Source organism: Tyto alba, unplaced genomic scaffold, assembly GCF_018691265.1.
Source record: "Tyto alba isolate M040663 unplaced genomic scaffold, T.alba_DEE_v4.0 Super-Scaffold_18, whole genome shotgun sequence".
In the NCBI taxonomy this organism is placed as follows: domain Eukaryota; kingdom Metazoa; phylum Chordata; class Aves; order Strigiformes; family Tytonidae; genus Tyto; species Tyto alba.
Genome location: NW_024881280.1, coordinates 12,756,452 through 12,781,939, shown reverse-complemented (window position 1 = coordinate 12,781,939; position 25,488 = coordinate 12,756,452). Strand labels below are relative to the sequence as shown.

The following is a 25,488-nucleotide window of genomic DNA, read 5'->3' as shown; positions in this document are numbered from 1 at the left end:
GGTGGTTAAAAACGCAGTCACCATGTGATCTGTATGCCAAAATCATGCTGTAAAGGAAAGCACTAAAGGAGTCACACATGCTCTTTCCTTGGTGTGCCATTAAGGGGTTACAATTAGTATCATTTCTAAGAGCTGTTTTGGTGTGTTAATAGGTGAGGGTCATTTCTGTTAGGAAAAGTTCACTACATTTGTTCAGTATCTGCAAGAACTTTTCCAGTTAGAGCCCCAGCACCCTGGTGTACTCAGCCCTGTGTCAATTTTGAGTGCCTGAAAAAAGACTGAGATGGTGAGGACAGTAACAAAGTGGCTTAAGATAAATGCATTTCAATCTCTTGTTGTCCTGTCAGATAAAATCAGTCTCCTGTTGCCTGAGCAAATTTTAACCAAGAAGCTTAAATAAAAGATGCAAGACAACTGAGTGGGTATTTCTCAGGTGTTGCGGTAGCTGGAAGGAGGGGGTCTGTGAGGGCCGCTTTCGAGGCCTGTTGTTAGGGTGTGTGTAAGGGAGCGCTGGGCCTGTGAAGGCCTCAGCTGGGCTGCATTGGTTGCCACAGCCCATGACTTGGGCATCTTTAAAGTTGCTGAGATGATACCTTCTGTCTCATTCAGTTTATTTTGTATGCTTGGAACTGCATTTGCTTACCAAGTGCTTAAAGCAAGGGTTGTGGGTTTTGCGGGAACATCTCTGAGTCACTAAAGCAGGGTAGCGTAGTCCTGCTGTTCATTAGCAGCTGTGCTGTTCACTCAATTGTAATTGCAAGGCCAAAAGCTCCCCTTGTGCTCGTGCAGTGAACTGAAGGGAAAGGCACAGCTATACCTGGGGACAGGGCTTGGCCTCATGTGTTGATTATAAGGATCTCAGCTTGACTTTCATATCCCAAATTAATTTTGTGAGATTGGCGGCTTGGAAACTTTTACTTACAATATCTGATTAGGACTCCTTAATAGCAAAAAAAAAAAAAAAACCAAACAAACAGGGGTACCGGTTCAGGTCAGGCATGCAGTCCAATAATGCACAGCCCTGTTTCTGATAAGGGGAAATGATGGCTGCTAAAGAAGGGGTGCCCTGTTTTCTTTAGGCTGTTGTGCTTTGTCTGGTTTTTAATACAGTGACAGTTCCTTGCTGTTTTCTCTGATTCTGGCCCTTGGGGCTTTTTTAGATGCAGTGGAACTGGCATGTTGTTCTTCATAGCAGAATCTGCACATTGGTATTTAATTTCTGATAGTTTTTTGTTTCAGAGTCTAGACAACTTTTTGAACACTGCCACCTTTCTATGATTAATTTTAGAAATGTCATTACGTCAGAATACTTTTGAACACTTGTCGTCTTTCACTTTTATCTAGAAATGTTTCATCATTCTTTATCTTGTTGTGGTTTGTTTTCATCTTATTTCATTCCTAATCCACTATAAGAACTAAATATTTAACAGTGTCCTACACTGAAGGGCAAAGTCCTAGCACCTTAAGAAGCTGCTTTGAAAAAGCTGGGTATATGTAATCCCCGTGTGACAGGATGATACAAGATGGGCGTTGCAGAGGATATGATGGGGGTTGTCCTTTGGGCAGGTTTCTTAATTAGCTGTTCGTGGCTTCTTAAGGGACTGACCTGGAGGTGCCAGCACTGTCTATCAGGTCAGCCAGCTGAAAGAGCACAGTCTGCTCAGAGCCAGCTCCTCCTGCCAGTCCCTTTAACCCTGGGCAGCGTCCTGGCATCCCAAAGCCTGCGCCTGGCTCCTCCCGGCCATCCCAAGGCAATGTCTATGGCATAGAAAGTACTTGGGGTCACTGAGGAAATGGACAGTCTTCTCTTCAGTGAGTTTTAAGTCTTGATATAGAGCTCCCTACGTTTATACAGATCAAAGCATGTCCTTTTCCATGAGGAGACTTCAATGCCAGAACTTGCTTTCCCAGCATATGCATGAATACAGCAGCCCAGGCCTACTGACTCATTTTACACTGTATGACCCTGAAAGATCTGTGTTTACTCAGCCTCAGGGAGCAATATAAGGGCAGTTTATTAGCCCTGATTAACTACAGAATGAGACAGGGGGAAGGGCGTGTGTGTGATAAATATCCAAAGTACTGAAGAAATACTTTGAAGTATTGAAGAAAGTGAAGGCTCTAGATTAGAAAAAGTAGTTGTTACAAAACCTGTTGTTTAATGACCAGCCACAGCAGCATTTGCTTCACCATTCACCAGCACTTTGACAATAAAATTCTTTGTTGCTAATGGTAATTTTGCCAAGATCTGTCTGCAGGGTTGTGGGTGGTCTGCATGCTGGAGAAAAAGAGCTCACTTCGATCTTCAGCAAGGCCTGGTTGTGGTGCAATTCTGAGATCGCTGTCTGAGCGAGAGCCCCCTGCAAGATTCTGCCTGTCCTCACTAGCATGAAATTATCTCACCCACCTTGTTATAAATTGCCTGCAGTAACAAGCTGAACAATGTGCAGGCAAACCTCAAATACCAAACGGTGGAACACTCTATTCCTGGTTATATAAAGAGTGCATGCCCAGGAAACACATGCAGCAGTAATGTCTCTCGTGTACCTAGACTCAAGTTTTCTTCTTTTTTCTCAAGTTTAATTCTGATGTACAGAACATTGCCAGCTGAAATTTATTTTATTTTTTTCTGCTGACATTAGTTTTTTTCCCAAGATTCTGCCTCTGAGTGCAAATTTCACCTATATATTTATATATATGCACTGAGATGAGTTTATTTTTTATATTAAAAGAAATATAGTCAGTTTATTTCTGCTGTAAGGCCACAATACTATAAAAAAAAAAAATCCATTGATATCTTTGAAAATACTACATACCTACAGCAAAAAAAAAATACTCTTCTAGGTGTTCTGTTAAACTTACTGTATTTACTTTAGGAGGATTGCAGAACAAATGTAACTGAGATATGACTTATGCAGCCAGTTGTCTCATGGCTGCCTGCCTTTCCCGAAGTGGCAAAGGGAGTACAGTAGGAACTATGTAGGTAACTTCCATATGGGCTAGCTGCTTTTGAAATCTCAGCCAGAACGTTTTCTCTTTACACAGCAATCAATTTTTCTAACTTCCAGTCATTTTCAGTCACCCATTGTACTTCTCGTGATCTCTGCAGGATTGTTCTCTGGGTCATCTCCAGTACATCGTCAGGTTTGAATTCTTTAGTGTCTTGCTCTTCCTTGCTAAAAGTTATAAAAAATAGTATAAATTATTTGTTTGTTCCTTTTCCTCAGTACATGAAAGTGTGACCAGTAATCTGATCCAGCGTGCAAAGATCTTACTGAACTCTGGACTTTCTCTTTACATAGTGCTTTTGTTTATGTGTTATACTCTGTCGTGTTTCTTATCGCAGCCGCTAGCTCTGCCCGCATATATCACCTTTATTTTTGCACAAGTCAGGGAATGCTAACAGTACAGCAAAGACTATTTCTCAACAGCAGTGCTGTCTGAAATACTGGTTTATTTCATCAGGATGAGATTTGATAAATCATACTGGCTTCTGATACCTGAGTAACTCTGATAGCTAATTCACTTTCGTCTGGGTAAACACCAATACAGTGAAAATCGAGGGAGGGTATTTATCATGGTCAAAGTCTTCATCAGACACAAAAATTACACTCTGTTTCAGAGGTGCTCGGGAGTTACAAGAGGTCACTGCATGGCGTTCATTGCTCAGATGGCTTTACTAAAAGCCTGAATAGTTGCTTATGTAGGGATTTAGGATATTAAGTTGAAAATCTTGGTTTCTATGGTCAGAAGTCACTGAAAGTAGAGTGGGCTTTTAGGTGCATGGGGGCTTCTTCAGTAAAATAAATTTCTAGCAAAATGAATTAAGGTTAATAAAAGTCTCCTTGTTACCATAATATTCTATATGTTACACTTACGATGTTCTGATCTGTAGAACCTCTATGAGATGTGTTTAATAGATGAGAAATTTTAAGCACTAGAGTTGATTAGTCTTAAGTTTTGCGGGATGTGATTTTATAATTCTGCTTCTTCCTCACACACAATACCTGATTTGTCATCATGTGCCTGCTTATGCTGGCCAACTCACTTGGTGGTGTTTTTTTGCTATACTAAATTCTGTGAAATTCTTTTGGGATCTTTGTTAGACTTCCCTTTGTTTTACTTCCCAGAGGACAGGTAATGTATCAGAGCCAGGTCACTGTTTAACTAATGTCTCATAGGTAGGAAGAAAGGGAGAAAAAAAAACAGGGAAGGGAGAACGCGTCACGTTGGAGGAGGAGGGTAGAAAAGAAAAATGAGCTTTCTTAAACAAATCGCGTGCAGAGGGACAGGCTGCCAGGGCTCAGGCGCTTCTCGGCAGGGGCTCTGCTCTCTTCCCTGCTGGCCATGATGCAGGAAGCAGCTGGAGTCCTGAAGGAAGGCTTCCTCGTCAAACGGGTAAGCGCTCCGGTCCCCCTTCGTGCGGATCTGCTCACGCGGGGAAGCATCCCCCGAGCAGGGGCTGGATCGAGCCAGGGCTCACAGCAAGGCAGCCTGTTGGATGCTGGGTTTGAGGGGCTCCTGCCCACTTCTGGGAAAGGAGCTCCTCCAGGTTTGTGCAGATGCCTGCCAGGGGAGCTGCATGAACTGCAGGTGCTGACCACCCTCCCTCGATTTTCACTGTATTGGTGTTTACCCAGAGGAAAGTGAATTAGCGATCAGAATTACTCAGGTATCAGAAGCGAGTATGTCTGCACCTAGGGCATACCTCTGCAAAGAGCACATAAAAAACTAGCTGGCAAATGGCTATGTGGAAGCACCCATGGGAGGATGGTGAGAGGGAAGATGTTTTGGCAGTCTCTTAGGATAGTTTGTGCTTTCTTTAGTGACCCATCTGAGCAGGGTCTCCCATTTCATATGAGAGGACGGAGAACAGAGTATCCTTTTTTGAAGGGGATCAGAGCATGTGCAAATGTAGAAATGTGTTTGAAATAACTTATTTTTCCACACCCGTCAAGCTGCACTGTAAGAAAATTTTAACCAAATTGTGGAGGAAAAAGCTGGACAGTGTCACAAATTTCAGCCTTTCCAACACTTCTCCCTGTTGGACCAAGTCAGTCATAGCTGGGACACGAGAGGGCAACTTAGCAAGGGGCATAAGCTGCTTTTAGTACCAAGACCCTGTCTCGGTGACTAATATGGCCCTTGATTACATACAAAAAATGTGATTCAAAGCTTTGCCACGCCTTGGGAAATGCTTTTCCGCAGTACGTGGCAGTGCTTCTGGTGCTAACATGAAGGTAATCCTGGTCAGGAGCATTCCTGGCAGGGCTCCCAGCAGGCTGGCCAGCCGCTGGCCACGGGAAGCTGTGATCCACACGGAGAAGGGCTGCATGGCTGGAGCTGTTCCTCATCCTCCCTTCTGCAGCGAGGGCAGAGCAGTCCCAGCCACTGCTCTGCTCTCTGGGCTACGGTTGTATTTTGTGGCTCTTAAGTGACTACTGAATTCAAGATAGGAAGCCAAGACACCGAGTGCGTGAGAGGAAAAGGTTATCAACAGCACACCGAGCTGTGACTGCCAGCAGTCCATACATCACCAAGATGCACAGTTTGATAGGAAGGAGACCTCAAAGAAGATGACTAAAGGAAGCTGAGGGAAAAGGGAACAAGGGATCCAGAGAAAAAAATGAGGAAGAGATAGGATCTGGTAAAAAAAAATGGAACTTTCTTAAGAAGAGAGAAGAAGCAAGATGATCTAAATGCATTCTAAATTACTGAATTATATATTATAATGTATTATAAAGTACATATGTGAAAGTCAGTTACAATAAAGAAAAAAAGGTCAGGAAACCTCTTGAAAAAAGAGGGAATCTCCAAGAAGGAAAGAAGAGAGCCGTAGCAAAGAATATAACTCAGGAAAAATGGCCAAGGGACTTTACAACAGGTGAAAAAAATGCTGAAGAAGGCAAAGGGAAGGAGTGAACAAAACCAAGTTAGATAAAATGTATTTAGTATAGACTAGAAGACATTAGATCTAAAGTGCCCTGGATTTTAGAGATTCATTACCCCACCTTTTCATGGAAATTGCTGTTTTTCCTCTTTACTCATAGAGAATTAATGAGCTTTGATTCCTGCCACAACTGGACCTTGCATGTTCCTTTCTTCTAGCTTTGCCCACCCTCTCCCAGGTGTCAGAGCTTCCTCTGCCCCGTGCTTTGCCTCCTGCCTGCAAGGCTTCATCGCCTGTAGACGTGCAAGTCAGCTCCTCGCCCTGCGAAGCCGGACCTGACACCGACAGGCAGGATGGAGCCTGTTGGTGCCAGCCCTCACTGGGTTTCCCCTCCTGTACAGCCCAACTGCAGAAAGCTGGGGGCTGTTTACAGAGGGGAAAGAAGAGGTTTTGTCTGTATTCTGGTATAACCCATGAGGCATTGGACAGCAGATTTCATTCAATCTTTTGCCATTAAAGTGTATTTCCCTCACTGGAAACTGTAGCACAGGTAATGTTTTAGCCCAGGAGATTGGAGGCGGGTACAATAGAAATAAGCCACTCATTAGCAGTAAGAGGGGATGTAAGGAAAAGCCAATTCACCCAGCAAAGAGGTCTTAAGACCACTTGGCACCTACAGCCACATCAGAATGACAAAAAACAAAAGACATCAAACATCACCCAGGGTCACTGGAGAGGAAGTGTTTGTCTCCAAGAGTGCTCATACATTTTGGGTTTAGCCCAGTTCCTGTCTGGTGCTGTCAGCGGGCAGGTGTGCACCTAAATGACAGCTCTTTGAGATAATTCATGTGAGCTTTTGCAAGTAACAATTCTTGCCAGCAAAGATGTCCTTGCTGGAGAAAGAGCAAAGCACCTTTTATTGCTCCATGATTTCATAGTGATGGAGCTGTGCTATTTTATTACTGAAAATGTGTGTTTCAGGGAGAACAGGACTCAGGAAGACATTTTGTGGTTCTTTTCATACAGTGCCCTATTAGCTTATGGTATTTTTACCCAAAACAAATAAAAGGGGAAAAAAAAAAGAAAAAGGTGCTTTCTCAATGCTTGTGTTAAAGTTAGCTATGTGGATTTCTTCCCCTCTAGGGACATATTGTTCGTAACTGGAAAGTGAGATGGTTCGTTCTGCTTCAGGATAAGCTGCTGTATTACAAAATTGAAGGAGGCAAGAAGGAGCCTTCTCCAAAGGGCAGGATCCTTTTGGATGGCTGCACTATTACTTGTCCATGCCTGGAATATGAGAACCGACCGGTACGACTGGAAAAAATGTATCCCTTCTCAGTGACACTCTCTTTCTAACTCCTCCCTAGTATTTTCCTCTCCTTCTGACTTCTTTGATTACTGCAACCCTACCAGTGGGGTGTTTCCAGAATTAGGCCCAGCCAAAAGCAAGCTGCCAATAGTCATGTAACTAGGACAAGCAATGAACTCCCTCATTGTGTCTTTGCTGTTCTCTGTGCCCAAATCTGAGTCACATCCAATAATACCCCTCCATGAACACTCATGCACGCATACACACACACACACACAGAGTGGGAAGAATAAATTCCAATGCATCAGCCCAACAGTGTGTGGTGAGATGATGTGGACAGATCAATAAAATCTGAGGAGGATGGGAAAAAAGGGAAACAAAATCTATGGTAGTTGCTTTAAACCCTGGCTGTATCCATGGGGTGCTCCCAGGCAGCCAGGTCAGACTCCCTTTTCCTTCACAACTGGGACATGGCTGCTGTGGGAAGTTGCCAGCAAGAGGGCTCTGGGAGGGAGAGGGCCTCCTGCGCTTCTCCACTCACCCGTGGGTAGTGGCAATGCAGACTTCCTCTGAGTGGGGCCAGAAGGGAAATTACTCTGGAAGTTGCTGACTATTTCAGTACTTCTTGTGGCAGAATGAGTCTAGTGAGAGTTTGTAGTTGGTGAGAAACTAGAGACCTGGATGTGAAAAGCTCCACAGTGGGCAGCACACTCCTATGTGATCCAGTATCTGGGTGGTCTGCTCTCTTTTAAGTACCACAAGCTTCATGCATACAAACCATACTTGGAACTGAAACCCCAGGGATTTAAGGTGGGGGGGAAGCAAAAAAACCCAGAGTTGTGCCCACCATCCTTCTGGCCAAGAATTGCTTTGTACTGCTCAGGTGGGATGCCATATCTGACTTACTTATGTCACTTGGGGCAGTGCTAAAAGAAGCAAATTGCAGATGGAGGACAATAGCTAAACAATGTTATTGTTCTGCACTTCTTTCTCCACAGCTACTCATAAAACTAAAGACAAAAACCAATACAGACTATTTCCTTGAATGTTGCTCCAGGGAGGAGCGAGACTCTTGGGCTTTGGACATCACTGGAGCTATTCATGCTGGTCACCCAGTACAGGTACAAGAGCTTCACAGAATGAAGAACTCTTTCAAACTGCTAGAGAATATCAGCCTCCAGTAAGTGTATATGGTTTCTCTTTCTGCTATTGCTGTGGTTTGCAAAGCACCTGAGCTGATGGATAGGGAGGGCCAAGGGAAGCACAGTTCTACTCCCGTGTGGCCAGGAGCCTCTAAACTGGCTGTTCTGCCCTAGTTTTGCACATACTTTTGCCAGGGCACAGGAATGCACTTTTTCCTGACCATTGTTTTTTGGGAGTATGTGGGTTCTGTGCAGGCACCTCGCTGCTGGCCTGAAGACCTTCCTAGTCAGCTGCAGAGTTTCTTAGTGGGGAGATGTATGACCTCAGAAGATGTAATGTCAGGGAAAGACTGAGCAATGACATTGTTCTTGCCATGTTGGTGAGCTTTCAAAGCTGGTAGCTGGAATCTAGACTAGGATTTTTAGGGTGTATTATGTTAAACAAGAGGAAACAGAGAACTGATTAAGAAATAGAAAAATTGCATTAATTTGATTTGTGTTGAGAAGGTAAATGGAGGCTGACTATAGCTCAGTTTGAAGTGCTTTAAATTAAAAGATACTTTGTGAGGCATCTGGTTTAGTGCTGTTATTTGGAGAATAAAGTTTTCCTATACCATACTTAGGACAAAACTTCTGGGCAAGTATCTAGGCTGTTTCCCATCTTTAGGCTGGTAATCGTGAGGGCATCCCAGGCACTGACAGAAGTATGTGGCAATTTCTGCCTGTCTTTCTATTCTACTAACATTGTCCTGTGCTCTCTTTTACAGCCACATAGTGGAGAGAATGTGTGACAGCAGTACTGGAATTAAGCTGACCCGCAACTTGGAGCAAGGCAACAGATACAAAGAGACCTTCACAGGTACACCTGCTGCAGGCAGAGAGCATCCTCACATCTGACACGCCATGCTGCAAAGACAAGGGAGCTACTGTGCTGCCTTCGTGGTGGGATCAGTTGTAGCCTAGTGGACAGTAGTGGTGCAGCCAAGCTCTCCAACACCTTTCTCTCTTGCTCTTTGGATGCATGAAAGCACATGTAGGACCCCACACTTTCAGTCAACCTTGCACTTCATTGACAGTAATTGCGATGGTGCCAAAATGTTTCAGCAAATGACCTGTGTGGCAGGAGACTGTCTGTCTCACCTTGGAAGAGCTCACTGTCTTGGTATGAGAGCTGCCTTTCTCCCTGCAGGTTCTGCCCTGGTGGACTGGCTCATCTCCAATAGCTTTGCTGTGTCACGGTTCGAGGCTGTCACCTTGGCATCCATGCTGATGGAGGAGAACTTCATCAAGCCCGTGGGAGCCCGCAGCACTGAGGCCACGCGCTACAGCGACCTCTCTGAGCAGTTCCTCGACGACTCCACCGCACTGTACATGTTTGTAAGTGATGGAGCTGCCAACAGAGGCACCTCCTCTCCCCTCATGACATGCTTGGTTTGGGGCAATGGTAAAGGGGACATGCACAGCCTGCAGCCAAAGGCAAAACGTGCGGGCTATGAAAGCAAACACAGAAGGAGCAGCTCTAGGCTTTTAGTAGTACTAACACTTGCATGTTTGCTGGAGACAAATAGCTAATGGATATGGAGGGATCTACAAATTACATAATTAGGCATTAAAAGGGGTGTGTCCCTCAAGTGCAGTGCTGTGTCTGCATTTAACAGAGGCCATGCTGTGGTTATGCTAAAACTCAAGGCCACAGTGTGTGGGTAGGCTTTACAGCTGCAGTTCGTTGCTTGTAAATCTCAGACCTACAAAGCTGGGCAGCAGGGCTATGGAATAGAATTTACTTGGGCAATACAAGCTAAAAACAGCTCAAGGGAAATAAAATGCAGAACTTTGTACTTGAAAGTGTGTTTAAATTAAAAAGAAAAGTGGAACCATCTTTTTCCCTATTTGCAGGCTGAGAGCAGTAAGAAAAATATCAGTTCCAAGGAAGAGCTACAATTTAACATCTCTGAATTAAGTGGCACAATTGTGAAGCAAGGATTCTTAGTCAAACAGGTAAATACAGTCTTTGAACCTTCACAGGGAAACAAGAAAAATGATAGCTCTTAGGGCTTCCTAGAGAATAAATGTGACTTATACAAGCACAGCTGGAGAGTTGTGGCCAGCAGAGCTAACTTGCCTGTTAGTACTACTCTCAGAGACCAAGTGGTGAAGAGTATCTAGTTATAAAGAAGTGAGCTATGGAACTTGCTGATCAGGCAGGATTAATTGGATATTCTGTATATACTGAGTGTATACTGAAATGTATAAAATAATATCAAAAACAGAAGTTCCACACAAACTCAAAATCCCACCAGAGGTGTTACATTCACTTCCAAGCAGACTCACTGTTCCTCTGGTTTAACCTATCCCATCGGGACGTGGGAGCAGCTGTGACATTCTGCTGGCCGCAGACAAATTTCAAAGCTGTGTAGATTGACTTTTGCAGGAAGTGGACATTTACCTGTGCACAGTCACTCATGTACACATGGATGCTCTGGTGGTGGTGAGACCTATTTTCTTTGGGCACAGTTACCTGCTGGCAGTAATTATTTACAGGATCCCACCCCTAGTCTGCAAGATTTAGTTTCTGACCCTTGCTACAAACAAGAGGAGGATCAGTCGTGCTGTTTCAAAGCATAACACAGGCACCTGCAGAGGGAACCCTACCTGCACCGCATGGCCACATTTCTGCTCTGGAGCTCTGTACCCTGAGCTGCAATTTTAATGTTGTGCAAACTGGATTGTCAGATGGTCCCCAACCCTCTCTCCTCCAGCTGCCAGGGTGCAGCGAGGGTTGGTGGGGCGCTGCGTGCCAGGAGCTGCTGTGGGGCATCCCCATGGGTCTGGCAGGGCAGCCCCCCCATCACCACAGGGCATGAGAGCTGCCCAGGAGACTCTCCCCATGGTTAGCAGCAGTACAGGGCAGCCCCCAGCAGCTCCAGCCCCAAACCTCCAGGAGGGGAGATGCCCTCAGCGCTTGGCACAGGCTTGCAGTGCTGTCCTGCACTGCCAGCAGCTGAGGGGGCTGGGGGCGAGAGAGTGAATTGCTGCAGAAGGACCTGACATAATCCCTTCAAAGCACACACAGCATGGGTTTTTAATCCAAGACCTGTATTTAATATGAAATTAAGAACAGGAATCAGGGATATAATCACTTGGTCCTGGCACTGTGCTTTCTTAGTTCTCAGCACAAGGAAGAGAGAGAGGAGGGATTTATTAATGTATGAGGAAGGATGTTAAGCAGAAAATCCTGGGAGTTATTAAGATGTCAGAAAAAATTTTTCTGTTGGCTCCAAAATCTCTTCTTTTGGTACCTATTTAGGTCTCTTCTAGAACCTGCAGGAAAATGGCCATTTCAGGAGGTATTTGCTGGGGGTAACTTTAATTCTTCTGTTTTGCAGGGGCATAAGAGGAAAAACTGGAAGGTGAGGAGATTTGTTCTGAGAGCTGATCCTGCTTTTTTGCACTACTATGACCCCACTAAGGTATGTGAGTGGGGAGTTACTACACTCAGAAATCATCTTACAGACCTAAATATTATAATGAAAATACAATTATGCTGTAAATGTTTCTCTCACCCAAATCTCCTTCTGGGTTTCTTTATTCATTTCCTGGGGAATGAGACCTCTCCGGCCTTACCCTGGGAGGGTGTCCTTGTAGGATTTTCTATCCCTGCATCTTCCTTCCTGTCTTTTCCCTGGTGAGATTAATTTTTCTTAGCCGAGGGGCAGTAGTCTTCTTGGGATTGCTCTTTTGTTGTACCCACAGTCTAGGACCATGCTCCTGCAGGGATTTTTCCTGGACTGACACCCCATTACTTGAGGGTCATACTGCTATTAGGATTTTTTTATGTTCTTATTCCAACACTGAATGGGGTCTCCTTGATGCTGAAGTATTTATAGGATTCTCTGCTACTCAGTTTTAAACTTGCTCAGGGAATAGTAGAATTTATCTTCATGGATAAAATAATTAATGTAAGCAACCCCGAAGGGCATGTGGATCCATCAGCCCCAGATCCATAGGATACCACAAAGCCCAACAGGTTGCTAAAAGAACATGTATAGCAATGTTCTATGTGACTTTTAAAGAAAACACAAACAACAAAACAGTGAAAAGAGCTTATGGAGCTGGTTCTTTTTTTGTTGCTTGTTTCTTTGTGGGGTTTTTTTTGCACTGCAACTCACCCTTGTAATGCTATAAATTCAAACTGCAGAACCTGAAGATCAGACAGGAGAGCCAGCCTACTAGTGAAAACAGTCAAATTTTTCCTATACAGTCTCAGTGAAAAGTAGAAAGCTAAAAACTTACATAAATATATATATAATTTAATATGGGTTGTTATTGATAAGACTATCAATAAGACTTTAAACTAAGTTTGAAATGTTAGCCTACCCTTGCGCTTTTAATTGATCTCCATCATTCCAAGCTACATCAGAAAAACATCTGAGACTGAAATAACATAGTAATGCATTTAATTACATGTCCTAATTGACTTTTCTTGTGACATAGATATTTTATATTTGGAAAGAGTGGCATTACATCTCCACCTTCATAAAAATAATTGACGTGCTCTGAGAAATTATTCTAATGATGGTATTTTTCAGATAAGCTTCATTTCCTTTTTCTCTGCAGGAAGAAAACAGGCCAGTAGGTGGATTTTCTCTCCGTGGCTGTCTTGTCTCAGCTCTGGAGGACAACGGAGTTCCAGCAGGTAAGCATGAGCCTCTAAACTTTCTTATATCCGTATTTATGCCATAGCAATACAGTCTTTGGGTATAGGTTTGTGTGTTTGGCTGTCTGTATGCACAAGTGGGCTGGCTTTTCCTCTCCCCTTGCAAGCAAGGGAAGAGGCATATCATAAAAAATCCCCGTACTGCTGGCTTGTCCATAACAGAAGGGATTTTTTTAGCATTATTTTCACTTATTTTGGGTGTTCCCCTTTTTATGGGCTTTTCTCAGTCAGATGACCTCTGAGAGAGTTCTAAGACACTGATTAATATTCCAGACTTAACAGACAAACAGGAAAAGCCTTCTTTTTGGATGTTGTTTAACTCAAAGTCTTGAGGTAATTCCTGATGCCACCCCTTTTCTGTGTGTCCTCTCTTGCTATTTATTACCTTTTCCTTTTTGATCTGTTAGAACCCAAATGTAGGGGAGACATAAAGACAGCAATACAAACAACAGTTCTGCTAGTCAATATGCTTAGCTTAGGCATTTGTCTAGAACCTCAGCATCACAGGTAATTGTTTCTACTGTTAAAGCAATTTATTTCATGACAATAAGCACAATGTGTGGATCTCAAATAGGGAGCATCTTTCTAAAGACAAAAGACAGGGTCTGAAAAAGATATGGGTGGGGCATGGATGCGGAGGGGCATGAGGAACCCGAAGGTAGGAAGGAGCAAATCTGATCTACTGCACAAACTGGTAGGGAACTCATCCCTCCACTGTACAACTCAAGTAAGATTTTCCATCTAAACAGCAGGTATTTTATATATGATGCATAGTACACAGTAGTTCACACAGTCTATGTGAGAGATATCTATACTACATCTTTATTTTGCAGAAGGGAAATCAAAGACACAAGAGCTTTAGATGTCTTATCCATAATGAAATGGAAAAGTCTGATACCTTCATTCACTAAATCAATATTCTTCCCTATGAAGCTTCATAACTGCCATAAAACATTTCTCTGTGCACTTTCCTGTTCTGCCTTTCTTTTTCCTCTGCAGGAGTGAAGGGAAATGTGCAGGGCAACCTCTTCAAAATCATCACCAAAAATGACATTCATTATTATATCCAGGCCAGCTCCAAGGCAGAGCGAGCACAGTGGATTGAGGCAATCAAACCACTGACATGAGTAAGGTAGACTCCATGTCAAATGACAAGTCACATTTGTGACCAAGTTTCCTGATCTCATTGTCTAGGAGTGTGTTTTTTCCCTTAGATAGTCTATTTTTGTTATTTGTATCGCCATAGCACCTAGCAATTCCTGGCAGACCAGCATCCTAGGTGCCAAGGAGTCATGTAATAACTCATCCAGAATAATTCACTACCAAGAACTTGCCATCTAACCAAGAGACAAAACACAACAGGTGGATACAGACAAGCTGGGCTTTATAGAGAAACAATGAGATATAATATTCCAAGAAGGAAGAAATTAATTATTTTGTATTCAGTCTATATCTGACAGATCCAGGTTGTGCTTTATCCTAAAGCAGAAGTGTCTTGTTCCTTTTCCCTTTATTAAGGGTCTTATAAACTTAATTAGTTAAGACTGACTGAATCAAAGGCATGAAAGGTCCTGGTGTTTGAGGCCACCATTCCTGGTATACCGTAAGAGTCTTGTGCTAAGCCACAGTCCAGCTGCCAGGATAATCACTATTACAAAGCAAAGCAGAGGTCTGTCTGTCCATCCAGCTGCTCTACCATTTGGTCCTCTGTTAGGCTGGAAAAGACCAAAGGATCCTTCACTCCAGTGTATAGATTATTCTTGTGCTGGTAATGGCCCATAGCACTACAGGATCATGAGTATCAAACTCCAACAGTGGAAGTTATTCCAGACGATCACTGGTGCTGAATATATTGGAAGAAATCACTCAGCCATAAAAGCAAGACTTTTCTTCCTGATTATCACCATAAGTCCATTTACATGGCGCACCATTGGGACTGAGAACTCTACTAGCAGTTCTGACTATTGCTTTTTATATTTTGCACTATTACATTTTCCATTTTTTGTCAGTAAACTTGACTTTTATATCATTAAATAATAAAAAAAAAACAGTTCATTGCATTTGAATCTCCCATGCTCTTCAGACATGACTTTTTATCAGAGTTTGAGGATATGAAAATAATGGTTTCATACACTGTAAATTTTGATTTACATAGAAACTGAAACATTCTCCACAACACCAGAGGGTAGAATGGAATGTATGAGATGATTAAAACATCCAGCTAGCCTGCTGATATACTATTTTCATAAAATTCCTCATGTTATCTGTGGACCTGTATCTGCCAGTCAGACTCTACAGAGCCTCCAAAAGCTCTTTGAAGACAGCATGCTCTATATCTTCCCTGAAGTCATAGAGGAATTTGACAACTCTCTATCCACAGAACCACCTCTTTGCAGATTTTTTGTTCTCCAAGGTATGCACTGAAAAAAAGTCTCTTCATCTAGACACTTTCCCCTTCATCCTGAGTTATAACCAACCAACCATAACAGAGCCAAAGGCAGCAGCTATGATATAAGTTTATCTATGTATTAGAATAGCCATGTATTTGGGATTTTTTTTCTAAAGTTACAGCAATGAAATAACAGCACAACACTCATGTTCATTCAAATATTTAACATAGCTGGTAAAGAAGTTTGCCAGCGAAGATGCAGTTTTATTAGATACAAGAACGGGCAATGCAGTTTCAGCTACAGACACCATTTCCTAGCGCTGGTCCAGAGAAGACTGTGAAATCCACAGCTGTTGAAACCTTTCAGTTCACGAGAATGCTACCTGCAAGAGACAGGGATGCTGGTAAGGCATTTATTCCTCTGTACTGGGAAGCACAGGTGGCTTTGTGCTGATTGAGCAGAGCTTCCAGGAAAAGCAATTCCCTCCTGATAACGTGAGCCCTGCTGGGGATCACCAGACTCCCTTATTCACTTATAAGAAAAATGTCCTGTTTCTCTTTTCCCAGTCCTACCACCGGCATACAGGCCAGTTCTAGTCACACAAGTCACATCCACACCACCATGGAGGACTGAGCTCCACCAGCTACCATGCCTGGGGGGTTAGGGGACCATGAGATACTGCACAGGATCATAAATCTTGCAGTTTGGGAGGCCAAAATAATAATTCACTGAAGGCTCTCTGATTTACCTGGACCAGACATAGCTCTGCAGTTGCTGAGTGTATATGAGAAAAAAAGTGTATATTTCAAACACATCAGCAAATTAAAAATATACAGTTCCCACTCTCCAGAATCATCCAGGGGAAAAAGAGAAAACATTTCTCAAACAGGAGAAAGTACATTTGCCTCTGTCCCCTGGTGATGCTGTGGTCTCCTTTTTTTCAAGCCACTTTGGTAAGCTTGATGTCCCCTGATATCTGCAAAGCTTTCACCAAGTTCAGGGGCTGAATGCGGTGAGTGAAGTCACAGAGCTGCCGTCCATCAAGCAAGACTCGTATTTGCTGGTGTTCACATAACAGCTCCATCTGCAATGGAAAAGGACAGGGGAAGGTGTTAAGAGATCAGCAGCAGAGTTGATTTCACCAGCACGGACTTAGAACCCCATGTGATGGGGATAGTGAAGCACAAAGTCTACTGGTTCTTCTAAAATACCCCTAATAAATAACCTACCCTCTGCTGAGATGATACTGCAAAGCTCCTTATTGTGAGTTCTCTCACTAAGACTAGAGAAAGGAATGGATCTCTCTCATCAGGGCTTGAACTGTTGTTCTCTGTGCCATACTAGTCTAGTTCACCTGGCAGTGCCAATAGTTAGCTATCGGTGGTCATATACATAGCCTTCAACCTTTCTCCCCTCCTTTCCTCCACCCTACTCATAGTACCCCAAAAATTACCTTAAATGTGTCGCCTGCTGTAAATGGGAAATAGGGAATGGTCTTCTCTTCTCTTCCCCATTTCCCAGCAATTCGTGCATTTCGGGTGATGGATTTGTCACTAAAGTTAACTGTAAATAACAGCCCAACATCTTTGTTTACATCCACTGGATCACAGAGCAGAGTCACTGAAAAGCTGAAAAAACAGTTAAATGACTGGGACTTTCAGAAATGTCAAAGGACACGGTGAACACAGCAGATGCCTATAAAGACTAGAGACAGGCATTGATTTCTTGTCAGATGGAAACACAAGACTTCTGTGGGCTTACAAGCTGCAAAAAGGGATGAGAACAGGCTGGTCTTTGTTTCTCCTCCAGTTTCCAGTAGGATGCCAATGACTTCTGATGTTGCTTTCCCTCTCTTGTGATTGAAATCAAACCAACATTTGTGCATGAGCCAATTCTAATCTGTGTCCTAAAAGAGGTTATGGCAAACCCTTCAACAGTGAAAGCACTGGAGTTGATTGCTGTAGATGCAAAAAAGTGTAATGATAAGTATAGTTGCTGTCATCCAGATTAAACACAGCAATGAACCTGCATCTCCTGTGCCAAACCCACTGGTTTTTAAATGGTGTTGCTTCCAGCCTCCAGCAGACAGACAGAATGCAGGTTCAGAATTGCACATATTCCTGAAGGAGAAATGCCACTTGTGTGCCCCCTCTGGTTTGTATTAGATAAGGACAAGGAGTAGAAAATCCTGACAGGGCAGCCAGAAATGCTGAACAGTGAATTCTTTCTTGCCTTTTTAATCTTAGTCTAAGAGCAAGAAAACTAAATAAAGCCATAAATTATGAATCTGTTTGACTTTCTTCCTCCAAAGAGCACAGACCCTCAAGAAATCTTCTGAATTTAGAAGACGGGTAGGAGTGTGTATGAAGGGGTGATGGCCCCACCAGCTCCTTCACCTACCTCTTGGGGTTGGAGTGTATCATTCCTATGACTGTGAGTTTCATGGCTGGTCTCAGGCCACCTTTAATTTCACCAACATACTGCTCCACCTGCAGGGAACAGTGAAAATGTGCTGCAGTAGGTCATGCCGTGGGTAAACCAGCTTTAACAGCTGCTTTAGTCACCTATATAACTTGATTTTATTTTTACATGTACAAAAGAACTTAAAAATATTTCTGGCCTAAAGTACTTCTTGCACTTGTGGTACAATTCTGTCAGTTCTGGTATCTTGGGTGAGCGAGAGGGCTGCCGTAACCGAACTACTGGTAACGAGGCGCTGGCTGCTTGACCGGAGCGCTGGCTCCAGTGGGCAGTTTCTGACCAAAACCTCTGCCGCCAGTGCTCTGCCTGGTGGGTATGTGTGACCGACGACCCTGACGGCACGCCTCGGCTGGCTCTGGCAACAGCCACCCCACACCTCAGGTGACTGACGCCGCTCCCCAAGAGCAGAGCAGGTACTGCAAGCGCTGCGGTGACCCAACACGTCTCATCAGCCACAGGACCCAGATAGCTGACACACCTGGGACGAGCCAGTGACAGCTGCTATGGTCTAATAACATAATAAATCTGGCTGCAGCACTCCATGCAGCAGATCAAAAGACTTGTGGCAGCATGGAGCAGAGTGCAGACTGTGTGGACTTACTCTGCCAGCTCAAATTCCTTTACTGGTTCCAGTAGGCTAACTGGACTCCAGCAGGCATTACACCAAGCCAGGCAGCCTCTGTCCTCTGCCATAAGTGCACAAAGCCAGCATAGGTGCTGCCCCACCGCTGCATGTTGACAGAAGCACAACTGGGCCCTCACAGCTGACTCCAGTCACAACTGTCCCCATTGTCTTTCCAAAGCCAGAAAATGTCTTCTTGGCAGATCTATTTTTGTCCAGTTCACAGAGACCTGTAGTTGCAAAGTCCACCTAAAGATCAGAGCTACATTTACTTGCTCCAAGTAATTCTCCAACAGCTTCGGTGGCCAGTGGAGAAACTGATACAGGTGATGGCTGACAAGGAAAAATAAAAGAGAGAGCGTGGAAACAACTGACAGGGATGTTTTGAGACTTTTGTTTCAGAAATGGCTTTAAAATGTAAATGCTGGAGTCCTACACTGTAGCATGTAATCACTCCCTGTGCAGATTCACTTAGAAAGAAGCTGGTATAAAACACTAAGCGTTATTAGCAATTTGTGTAACACTGATAATATTCTAAGGCAATGCACAGCAGACCCTATTTTAGATAAAAAGTGCTTTATCATTCCAGTGTTCCAAGGTAAAAATTCAGACATTTTCTCATAGAAGACCTGCACAATACATGCATGGTTTAACATTTTGACTACAAGAAGCACTACATCAGCACAGAAACCCACAGACTCCTGTTCGCAGCAAATGGGCTTCTATTAAAGTGTAAGTTGCAACAGGTATTGCATATGTATTTTTCAATTTTTACATAACCAACGTTAGATTTTAAAATTATTGAATGTCAGCTTGTTTAGCAGAAACAAAAATTCAAGATGAAAAATGTTTTGCCTCTACTCCATTTCCTAATTTCGATATACTAGTTGTATCTTATGCTAAGATGACCTTAAACAATTTATTTTCCCACCTTGATATTTACAGCCAGACACCTTTACAGCCTCACATATATATTAATAAGCCTCTAATTCTGAACAAGGCCAATATTGAAAGAAATTGATTTAAAAGTACCTTCAAAAATGACAGCACTATTGCTGATTGTTAATAATGTACATTTGCCCTTGCAGAAATGGGCAGGTGACTGCAACAGGTATGTTTTGAACTTTGTAACAAAAGAAAAGTGTCGGCTACCTGACATGTCTTACTTGAGGGAGCAGCTCCTCAAGTAAGGAGTCTGACTGTAAGGAGATACTTTAAACTGGATAAAGCACTTAGAGATTGGGTAATAGGCATAAAAGATCCCAGGCTAAATGAACTTCATCCTCATACAGGTCCTGTGTCCCACTAAATCTCCTTCCTTGCCTACACAAGAGACAAGATACAAAATAATACCCCAAATTGAAAGTGTAGGTTGAGAAATCGTTTGCGCTGAGCTGCACCATCATTAAAGGCACAGGGAGTCAGAGCTAAATAGATCAATGACAAGCACATGCTTTCAACACTTAACCTTGTCCAGCATGGCTGAAGTAAGTTCCGAAGCATTACTACCCATGCGCCATTCCTCTCCCGACACTGAGTTGACAATACTGATGAAGAATACTCAGGATGCCATAGGAGGTAATGGCACAAACTCCTGTAGCGTCTTACACAGCTTATTGGTGGGTTCAGCACGTGCACGCGGACATAGCCCCCTTCCCGTATCTTCCGTTCAGGAGCCCTGGGGACTCGGTCACTTACTTTGGGACACCTCTCCTCCATCATCACCGCTCTGCCTCTTACACTTGCCCCCGCCGCAGCAGTCCCTGGAGGAATTTTTGTTTTGTGTGTCAGGACAAAAACAAACAAAAAGCCCGGAATAAAGGGAGGATGTTGAGGGGGGACTTATCTCTGCCAAACAGTGGCTGGACACCACCCAGCCGTGCAGCTGAGTCACGGCCCTCCCTGCCTCGTCCCATCCCACCACGGGAAGCTCGCAAATAACACGGCCGGTGTGGGTGAGGGGGCAAGGGGACTGCAGGGGCAGGCCGGCCACTGCCACCCTGCACACCAGTGCCTGGCCAGACGATGTCCGTAGCTGGATCTCGATCTGTACCTCCACATTTTTACGTATTTCAAATTATGTGTGCACATGAATAACGTTGTGTTTGTATATGTAATACATATAAACAGCACATCATTTATTTATCTTGGTATCACTTCTGTCCTTTCTTAAAGGGGTAAATATGTAACTTGTAACCCTCTATAGACCTACCTATATAGAGGTATACACAGAGTGTGAGACACATACACAACGGGTAAATACACACATATATATGTATATATCCCATATGAATACCTCTATATGCACGTGTATATAGGTGCATATAATACACATTTAAGTGGCCTTCCGCTCAGGCCAGGGGTCAGGGGTCACCCCCGCCTCGCCCCGCCCCTCCTCGCTGCCCCGCCGGTCCCGCGGCGCGCCAGGGGGCGGAGCTTCGTGAGGAAACCAATCAAAACCACGAGAGGCCCGAGCAGGGGGCGGAGCTGGCGGGGGTAAATGGAGGCGTGTCGATAGGCGTGGTTAGAGGGAGGGCGGGGCTTGCCGTTGCCCGGACCCTTGAGGCAGCGTCAGGCGCCCCGAAGAAAAATGGCGGTTTATTTACATTGGGCCCTAGCTCGGCCAATGGGCGGGTGTCTGCCCGCGTGCCCGCCTGGTGGCGCCGTCAGCTGAGGCGGCGCCCAAGATGGCGGCGGCTAGGGGCGGTGTTGCCGGGGCGGTACAGTAGAGCCCGGCGTCGCCGGGGTGGCCGCGTCCTGCCCCGCCAGGTAATGCGGGCTGTGCCAGGACACGGGCCTCGCGGAGGAGGGCGAGGCCGCGGGCGGGTGCGGGGCAGAGCGCGCAGAAACGGTCCCTCCGCGCCGGGACGGGCGGCCCGGGGGCTTGCGCGGCGGTGGGGAGCGGCGGGAGCATGCCGCGGGGCTGGGCACCCCCGGGCCACGCAGCCGCGGCGGGGCGGTCATGGCCAAGCGGCAGTTTGTTGGCGCCTTCCCCGCTCTCCCCCCCCCCCCCCCCCCGCCGCCGCCGCTGTGGGAGGAAGCCCCCTGAGGCCTGGCCCCGCTCTCGGTGAGAAGAAGAAATGCGGGGTGGTGCCCCAGCGCGCCCTCACGGCATCCGCCTTCGCGTGTGTCAGCCAGCCACAGGTCACCCGCTCGCCCTGGGAAGATGCAGTCTTTCGGAAATGAAGAAGCGGTCTCTCTGGAGCGACTCTTTGGGTTCTTCTGCGAGTGCGTGCGGCATGGAGACTGGGAGTTTGCACAGGCCTGTGTGCCCCAGCTGAGCCAGTGGCACGGGGATGGCCCTGAGAAGGTGGAAGCAATTCTTCAGGCTCTGGTAGCTTGTCCTGGGGCAGTGAGGTAAGTAAGGTACTGTTTTGGCTCAATAGGCTTGAGTGTGAAATGAGGAGCAGCAACTAGTTCAGTGGTGACTCTGGGAGACAGGTAGAATCTGGGAAATAGCACTTGCTTTGGTGCTGAGGTGGCTTGGATGTGTCTAGACATGCTGTTACATGCATGTTGGCATCTTATCACTGCCCAAGCACTTTTCAGGCTGCCCAGCCCACTGGATAATGACCTGTGTTCATTTATGCAGTTGACATGGTGATTGATACAGGCTTAAAACTATTTGGAAGCATTTCAGAACTGATTTTGTTAGATTTTACTGAAGGACAGGAAGGAGAAGGAACATCTTCTGAAATTACATTCTTTTGACACTGAGCTTTGGTTAATTTAGAAATGTGTCCTGATTTTGGCTGGGATAGAGTTAATTTTCTTCCCAGTAGCAAGTACAGTGCTATGTTTTAGATTCAGTGTGAGAATAAGATTGATAACACACTGATGGTGTAGTTGTTGCTAAGTAGCACTTATCCTAAGTCAAGGATTTTTCAGTTTCCCATGCACTGCAAGGGAGCAAGGGCACAGGAAGCCAGGAGGGAGCATGGCCAGGACATCTGACCCGAACTAGCCACAGGGATATTCCATACCATAGGGCATCATGCTCAGTATAGAAACGAGGGGGGGGAGGGTTGGCTGGGAGGGGCCGATCGCTGCTCGGGGACTGGCTGGGCATTGGGCAGCGGGTGGTGAGCAATTGCATCGTGCATCACTTGTCTTTATTTCTCTCTTAAAATTATATTCCTTTTGATTATTATGATTTTATTTTACTATGGTTATTTTTATATTTTGGTTTAGCTACTAAACTGTTTTTATTTCAACCCATGAGTTTTTTTTTTTTTTTTTTGATTCTCCTCCCCATCTCACTGAGAGGTGGGGAAGGAGTGAGCAAGTGGCTGCATGGTGCTTAGTTGATAGCTGGGGTTAAACCACAACAAAATGAAACCTCCAAGATCATCACTGTAATTATTTTAATGTTCTCTTGTTTCCAGGTGTTGAAAGACCTTCCAATTTATAAAAATTTAAATGCTAAAAATTTCAGATTATGCTATTGATTTCTTATTTATCTCACACTGGATTTTAAAATGGCATCGGTTTTACTCAATCCTAGTTACTTTTGATCTCTGCTTTTCATGGAGGTGCATATAAAGGGTGTTTTTTAGCACTTCAGGGAACACTGGTGTTCCCCCTCTCCAAGCAGATGGTCATACTTCTTCACACTAAAATTTGTGTAACCTTTTGGTAAAGGTTTGAAGAAACATTTTACACTGACAGCAGTTAAAGGAGTCTGGAGGAAGGTGTGCACGTGGTTAGATGAATACTGCTAGTGGCCATGTGAAACATAGCCCAGCTATCAAAGATAAAAAGATCAAAAAATGTTATCAAATCTAAAGGCTTTAGTTGGCTGTGTTGATATTTTTAAAGGCTAATAAGCTATCTTGGGCTTTTCCCTTTTCCTTGTTCATTTGACAGTACTGATTATGTTCCTTAACTGGGTAGGTTTTGGAATGTGTGTGTAAAGGACTGGAGTACAGGAAAAGCTGAGGGAAATTAGAAGTATTCTTTAATTAGTACGTTACTTCACTTTTGGTTTGGACATAATGCTGTACTTGTGCTGCTGCGACCTAAAACTTAGTTTCATTTTTTCAGGTAGAACTAGACAGAACAGGAAATAGCTGTGTATGGCAAGTGGTCAGATTTCAAAGAAATCTGCTGAAGTGCTCGAAGAGGGCTACACAGACTGAACTTTAGACCAGAAATAAATTTCATGGTTTTTGAAGCAAACAATTGTGGCAGTAGTGTTAGTATTTGGCAGATCTAAAAGCAGTTATTTGCATAGCAGAAATCATTGAGTTAATGTGTAAGTAGTATCAATATTCTGGTTTCTCTGCATTCTCTTCCAGTCTGACTCGTCTTCAACTATTTAGTCATCTTTATCTTATACAAATAAATACAAAAATCAAAATGACCTCTGACGGTGTTTTCCTGGGTCTTAGAGATGGGCACAACCTTGTATAATCCAGCATATGTGCTTATTGCTTTTGTAGATGGGGACGGAATTCTAGCCCATGGAGAACTGCATGGGTTTGGCTTCTTGTGCTGGAAAAATGGCTTGCCAGGAATCAGGTACAGAACCATCTAGCTGACTTCCAAGTGTGACTTATGGCTTTGACTTCTAGGTGACTTCCAAGTGCAAAATGTCCACGTTTCGCTTATTTAACACAACACATAGTTGCTTATTTAAATTATAGGCTTTCCCATGTTTCATGGAATTATGTTCCCAAGGTAGCTGGAGAGGTGCATGTCGAGTTAATCTCCACACTGGAGCGAAAAATGGGGAACAGAAGTTGGCTTTTTAGCATTGAACATTTCTGTAAATAGAAAGCATGAGTGTATTGACTTCTGCATTTTGTAGCACCTTTCTTACATCAAAGGTGAAATAGCTCAGGCATCAGACAATTCTTTATAGACTTTAGATGGTGAGGGATGTGCTTGCTATATTGCTGTTTTCAGACAGACAAGTGCAGTATGTTTCATGAGTAAAGGAAGAAGCAGTCTTTTTTTCTCTTTTTTTTTGATTGGTACACTGGGATATATGATGGTACTTTTTTTTTTAATTAATTTATTTGTCCTTGTCACTACTTAGACTTGCATTTTTTCTTTACATTCTGAGAAAAGATGTCTGTAACTGATGGGATTGTAATTTCTGCCAAAGTGAGACTTGTCTCTGTTTCCAAATGTATAGATAAATGGAATCCAGTGGGGCGGGAGCACAACCTAATTGTTAAATAGCCTTTAATTGAGTATTTGGTATCTTCAGAGAGATATTTCAGTCTGTCTCAAAATGTTAATGAAACAGCTAAGATTAGGTTTATATAGTAGTGTATATAAATAAAAGTTTAATTGGCTAATGTCTTTCCCATTCTCTTATATTGTTTCAGAAAACTGTTCCGGTTGTTCTTCAGAGAGAAACTGAATTTTTATTGTTCTTGGAAGAACTACAGAAAGATGTGTCTGAGACAGTCCTAAAGGTGAGCTACTTAGTATTCCCTACTTCTTGTTAGTTATGCAGAATGTCCAACTTTATCAGGTTTTGGGATTTAAGTTAATGCTTCCTGCTAACTGGACTGCCTGAGATGCTAATGTGTTATTAGTCTTCTAGGCAACTGAAAGAGACTGTAATTCAGATTCCTTTCTGAAGTTAATCCAATGTGCCTGCAAGTGATTTCTCGGGCTATGAAGGAGGCTGTAGGCAGGCAAGAAACAAGCTTTTCTACATTGTCTTTCTGACACACTTCGGTCCTGTCTGCAGCTAGATGTCACGGTCTTATATTTATAGACACCTTTAGTAATCATAAAGCTAAAACCCACTGAGCCAAAATAAACCATAGTCATCAAGAACATTTTAAAAGTACATCTATTTTCTTTTTCTTCCTCCTAAGATCTTAATTTTCTTACCTTCTGCACCCCTTTGTCCCCTTCTGGAAGTTTTTGGGTGCTGTACTGTTAGTACTGACGTTATTTGGTAATTGGTATGATGCAT

At 43.9% G+C, this 25,488-nt stretch overlaps 4 protein-coding genes across 8 annotated transcripts in view; 3 read left to right on the top strand and 1 right to left on the bottom strand.

Annotated features, from left to right (window-relative positions):
- Window positions 1-25,488, top strand: part of TMEM229B (transmembrane protein 229B) — a 323,642-nt gene that overhangs the window by 84,979 nt on the left and 213,175 nt on the right. The window lies entirely within an intron of this gene.
- On the top strand, window positions 4,264-15,117 carry PLEK2 (pleckstrin 2). The gene is made up of 9 exons (XM_009966104.3): window positions 4,264-4,398; window positions 7,034-7,198; window positions 8,198-8,379; window positions 9,109-9,200; window positions 9,531-9,718; window positions 10,238-10,339; window positions 11,728-11,811; window positions 12,959-13,037; window positions 14,058-15,117. The coding sequence occupies exons 1-9, from the start codon at window positions 4,348-4,350 to the stop codon at window positions 14,183-14,185; spliced, it is 1,071 nt and encodes a 356-aa protein (XP_009964406.1). The 5' UTR covers window positions 4,264-4,347; the 3' UTR covers window positions 14,186-15,117.
- On the bottom strand, window positions 15,342-20,396 carry LOC104360207 (galectin-related protein A). 2 transcript variants are annotated; one of them, XM_032984765.2, is made up of 5 exons: window positions 20,250-20,396; window positions 17,849-17,937; window positions 16,902-17,076; window positions 16,348-16,532; window positions 15,343-15,830 (listed from the first exon to the last, which is right to left on the bottom strand). In XM_032984765.2, exons 1-4 carry the CDS (start codon window positions 20,271-20,273, stop codon window positions 16,389-16,391), a joined length of 432 nt encoding a protein of 143 aa, XP_032840656.2. In that variant the 5' UTR covers window positions 20,274-20,396; the 3' UTR covers window positions 15,343-15,830; window positions 16,348-16,388. The 2 variants fall into 2 exon arrangements, with proteins under 2 accessions (XP_009964407.2, XP_032840656.2); XM_009966105.3 differs by having other exon boundaries at window positions 15,342-16,532.
- The window catches only part of ZFYVE26 (zinc finger FYVE-type containing 26), a 51,282-nt gene continuing 47,006 nt past the window's right edge, over window positions 21,213-25,488 (top strand). For 3 of the 4 annotated variants that reach the window (XM_042790949.1, XM_042790947.1, XM_042790950.1), the window contains exons 1-3: window positions 21,594-21,908; window positions 23,993-24,071; window positions 24,887-24,976. In XM_042790949.1, the coding sequence (XP_042646883.1) occupies window positions 21,718-21,908; window positions 23,993-24,071; window positions 24,887-24,976 (360 nt within the window). In that variant the 5' untranslated portion in view covers window positions 21,594-21,717. Of the gene's footprint in view, window positions 21,321-21,593; window positions 21,909-23,992; window positions 24,072-24,886; window positions 24,977-25,488 lie in introns of those variants that run through there. The other variant, XM_042790948.1, reaches the window with a different exon arrangement.

Excerpts from the sequence above, each read along its gene's own strand:
- PLEK2 (XM_009966104.3), top strand. The coding sequence starts at position 4,348 with ATGATGCAGGAAGCAGCTGGAGTCCTGAAGGAAGGCTTCCTCGTCAAA. Across the intron at positions 11,812-12,958 it reads ACTACTATGACCCCACTAAG|GAAGAAAACAGGCCAGTAGG; the intron begins GTATGTGAGTGG and ends TTTTCTCTGCAG. Across the intron at positions 13,038-14,057 it reads GGACAACGGAGTTCCAGCAG|GAGTGAAGGGAAATGTGCAG; the intron begins GTAAGCATGAGC and ends TTTCCTCTGCAG.
- LOC104360207 (XM_009966105.3), bottom strand. The coding sequence starts at position 20,273 with ATGATGGAGGAGAGGTGTCCCAAA. Across the intron at positions 17,938-20,249 it reads TGGAGGAGAGGTGTCCCAAA|GTGGAGCAGTATGTTGGTGA; the intron begins GTAAGTGACCGA and ends TGTTCCCTGCAG. Across the intron at positions 16,533-16,901 it reads CAGCAGGCGACACATTTAAG|ATGGAGCTGTTATGTGAACA; the intron begins GTAATTTTTGGG and ends TTTCCATTGCAG.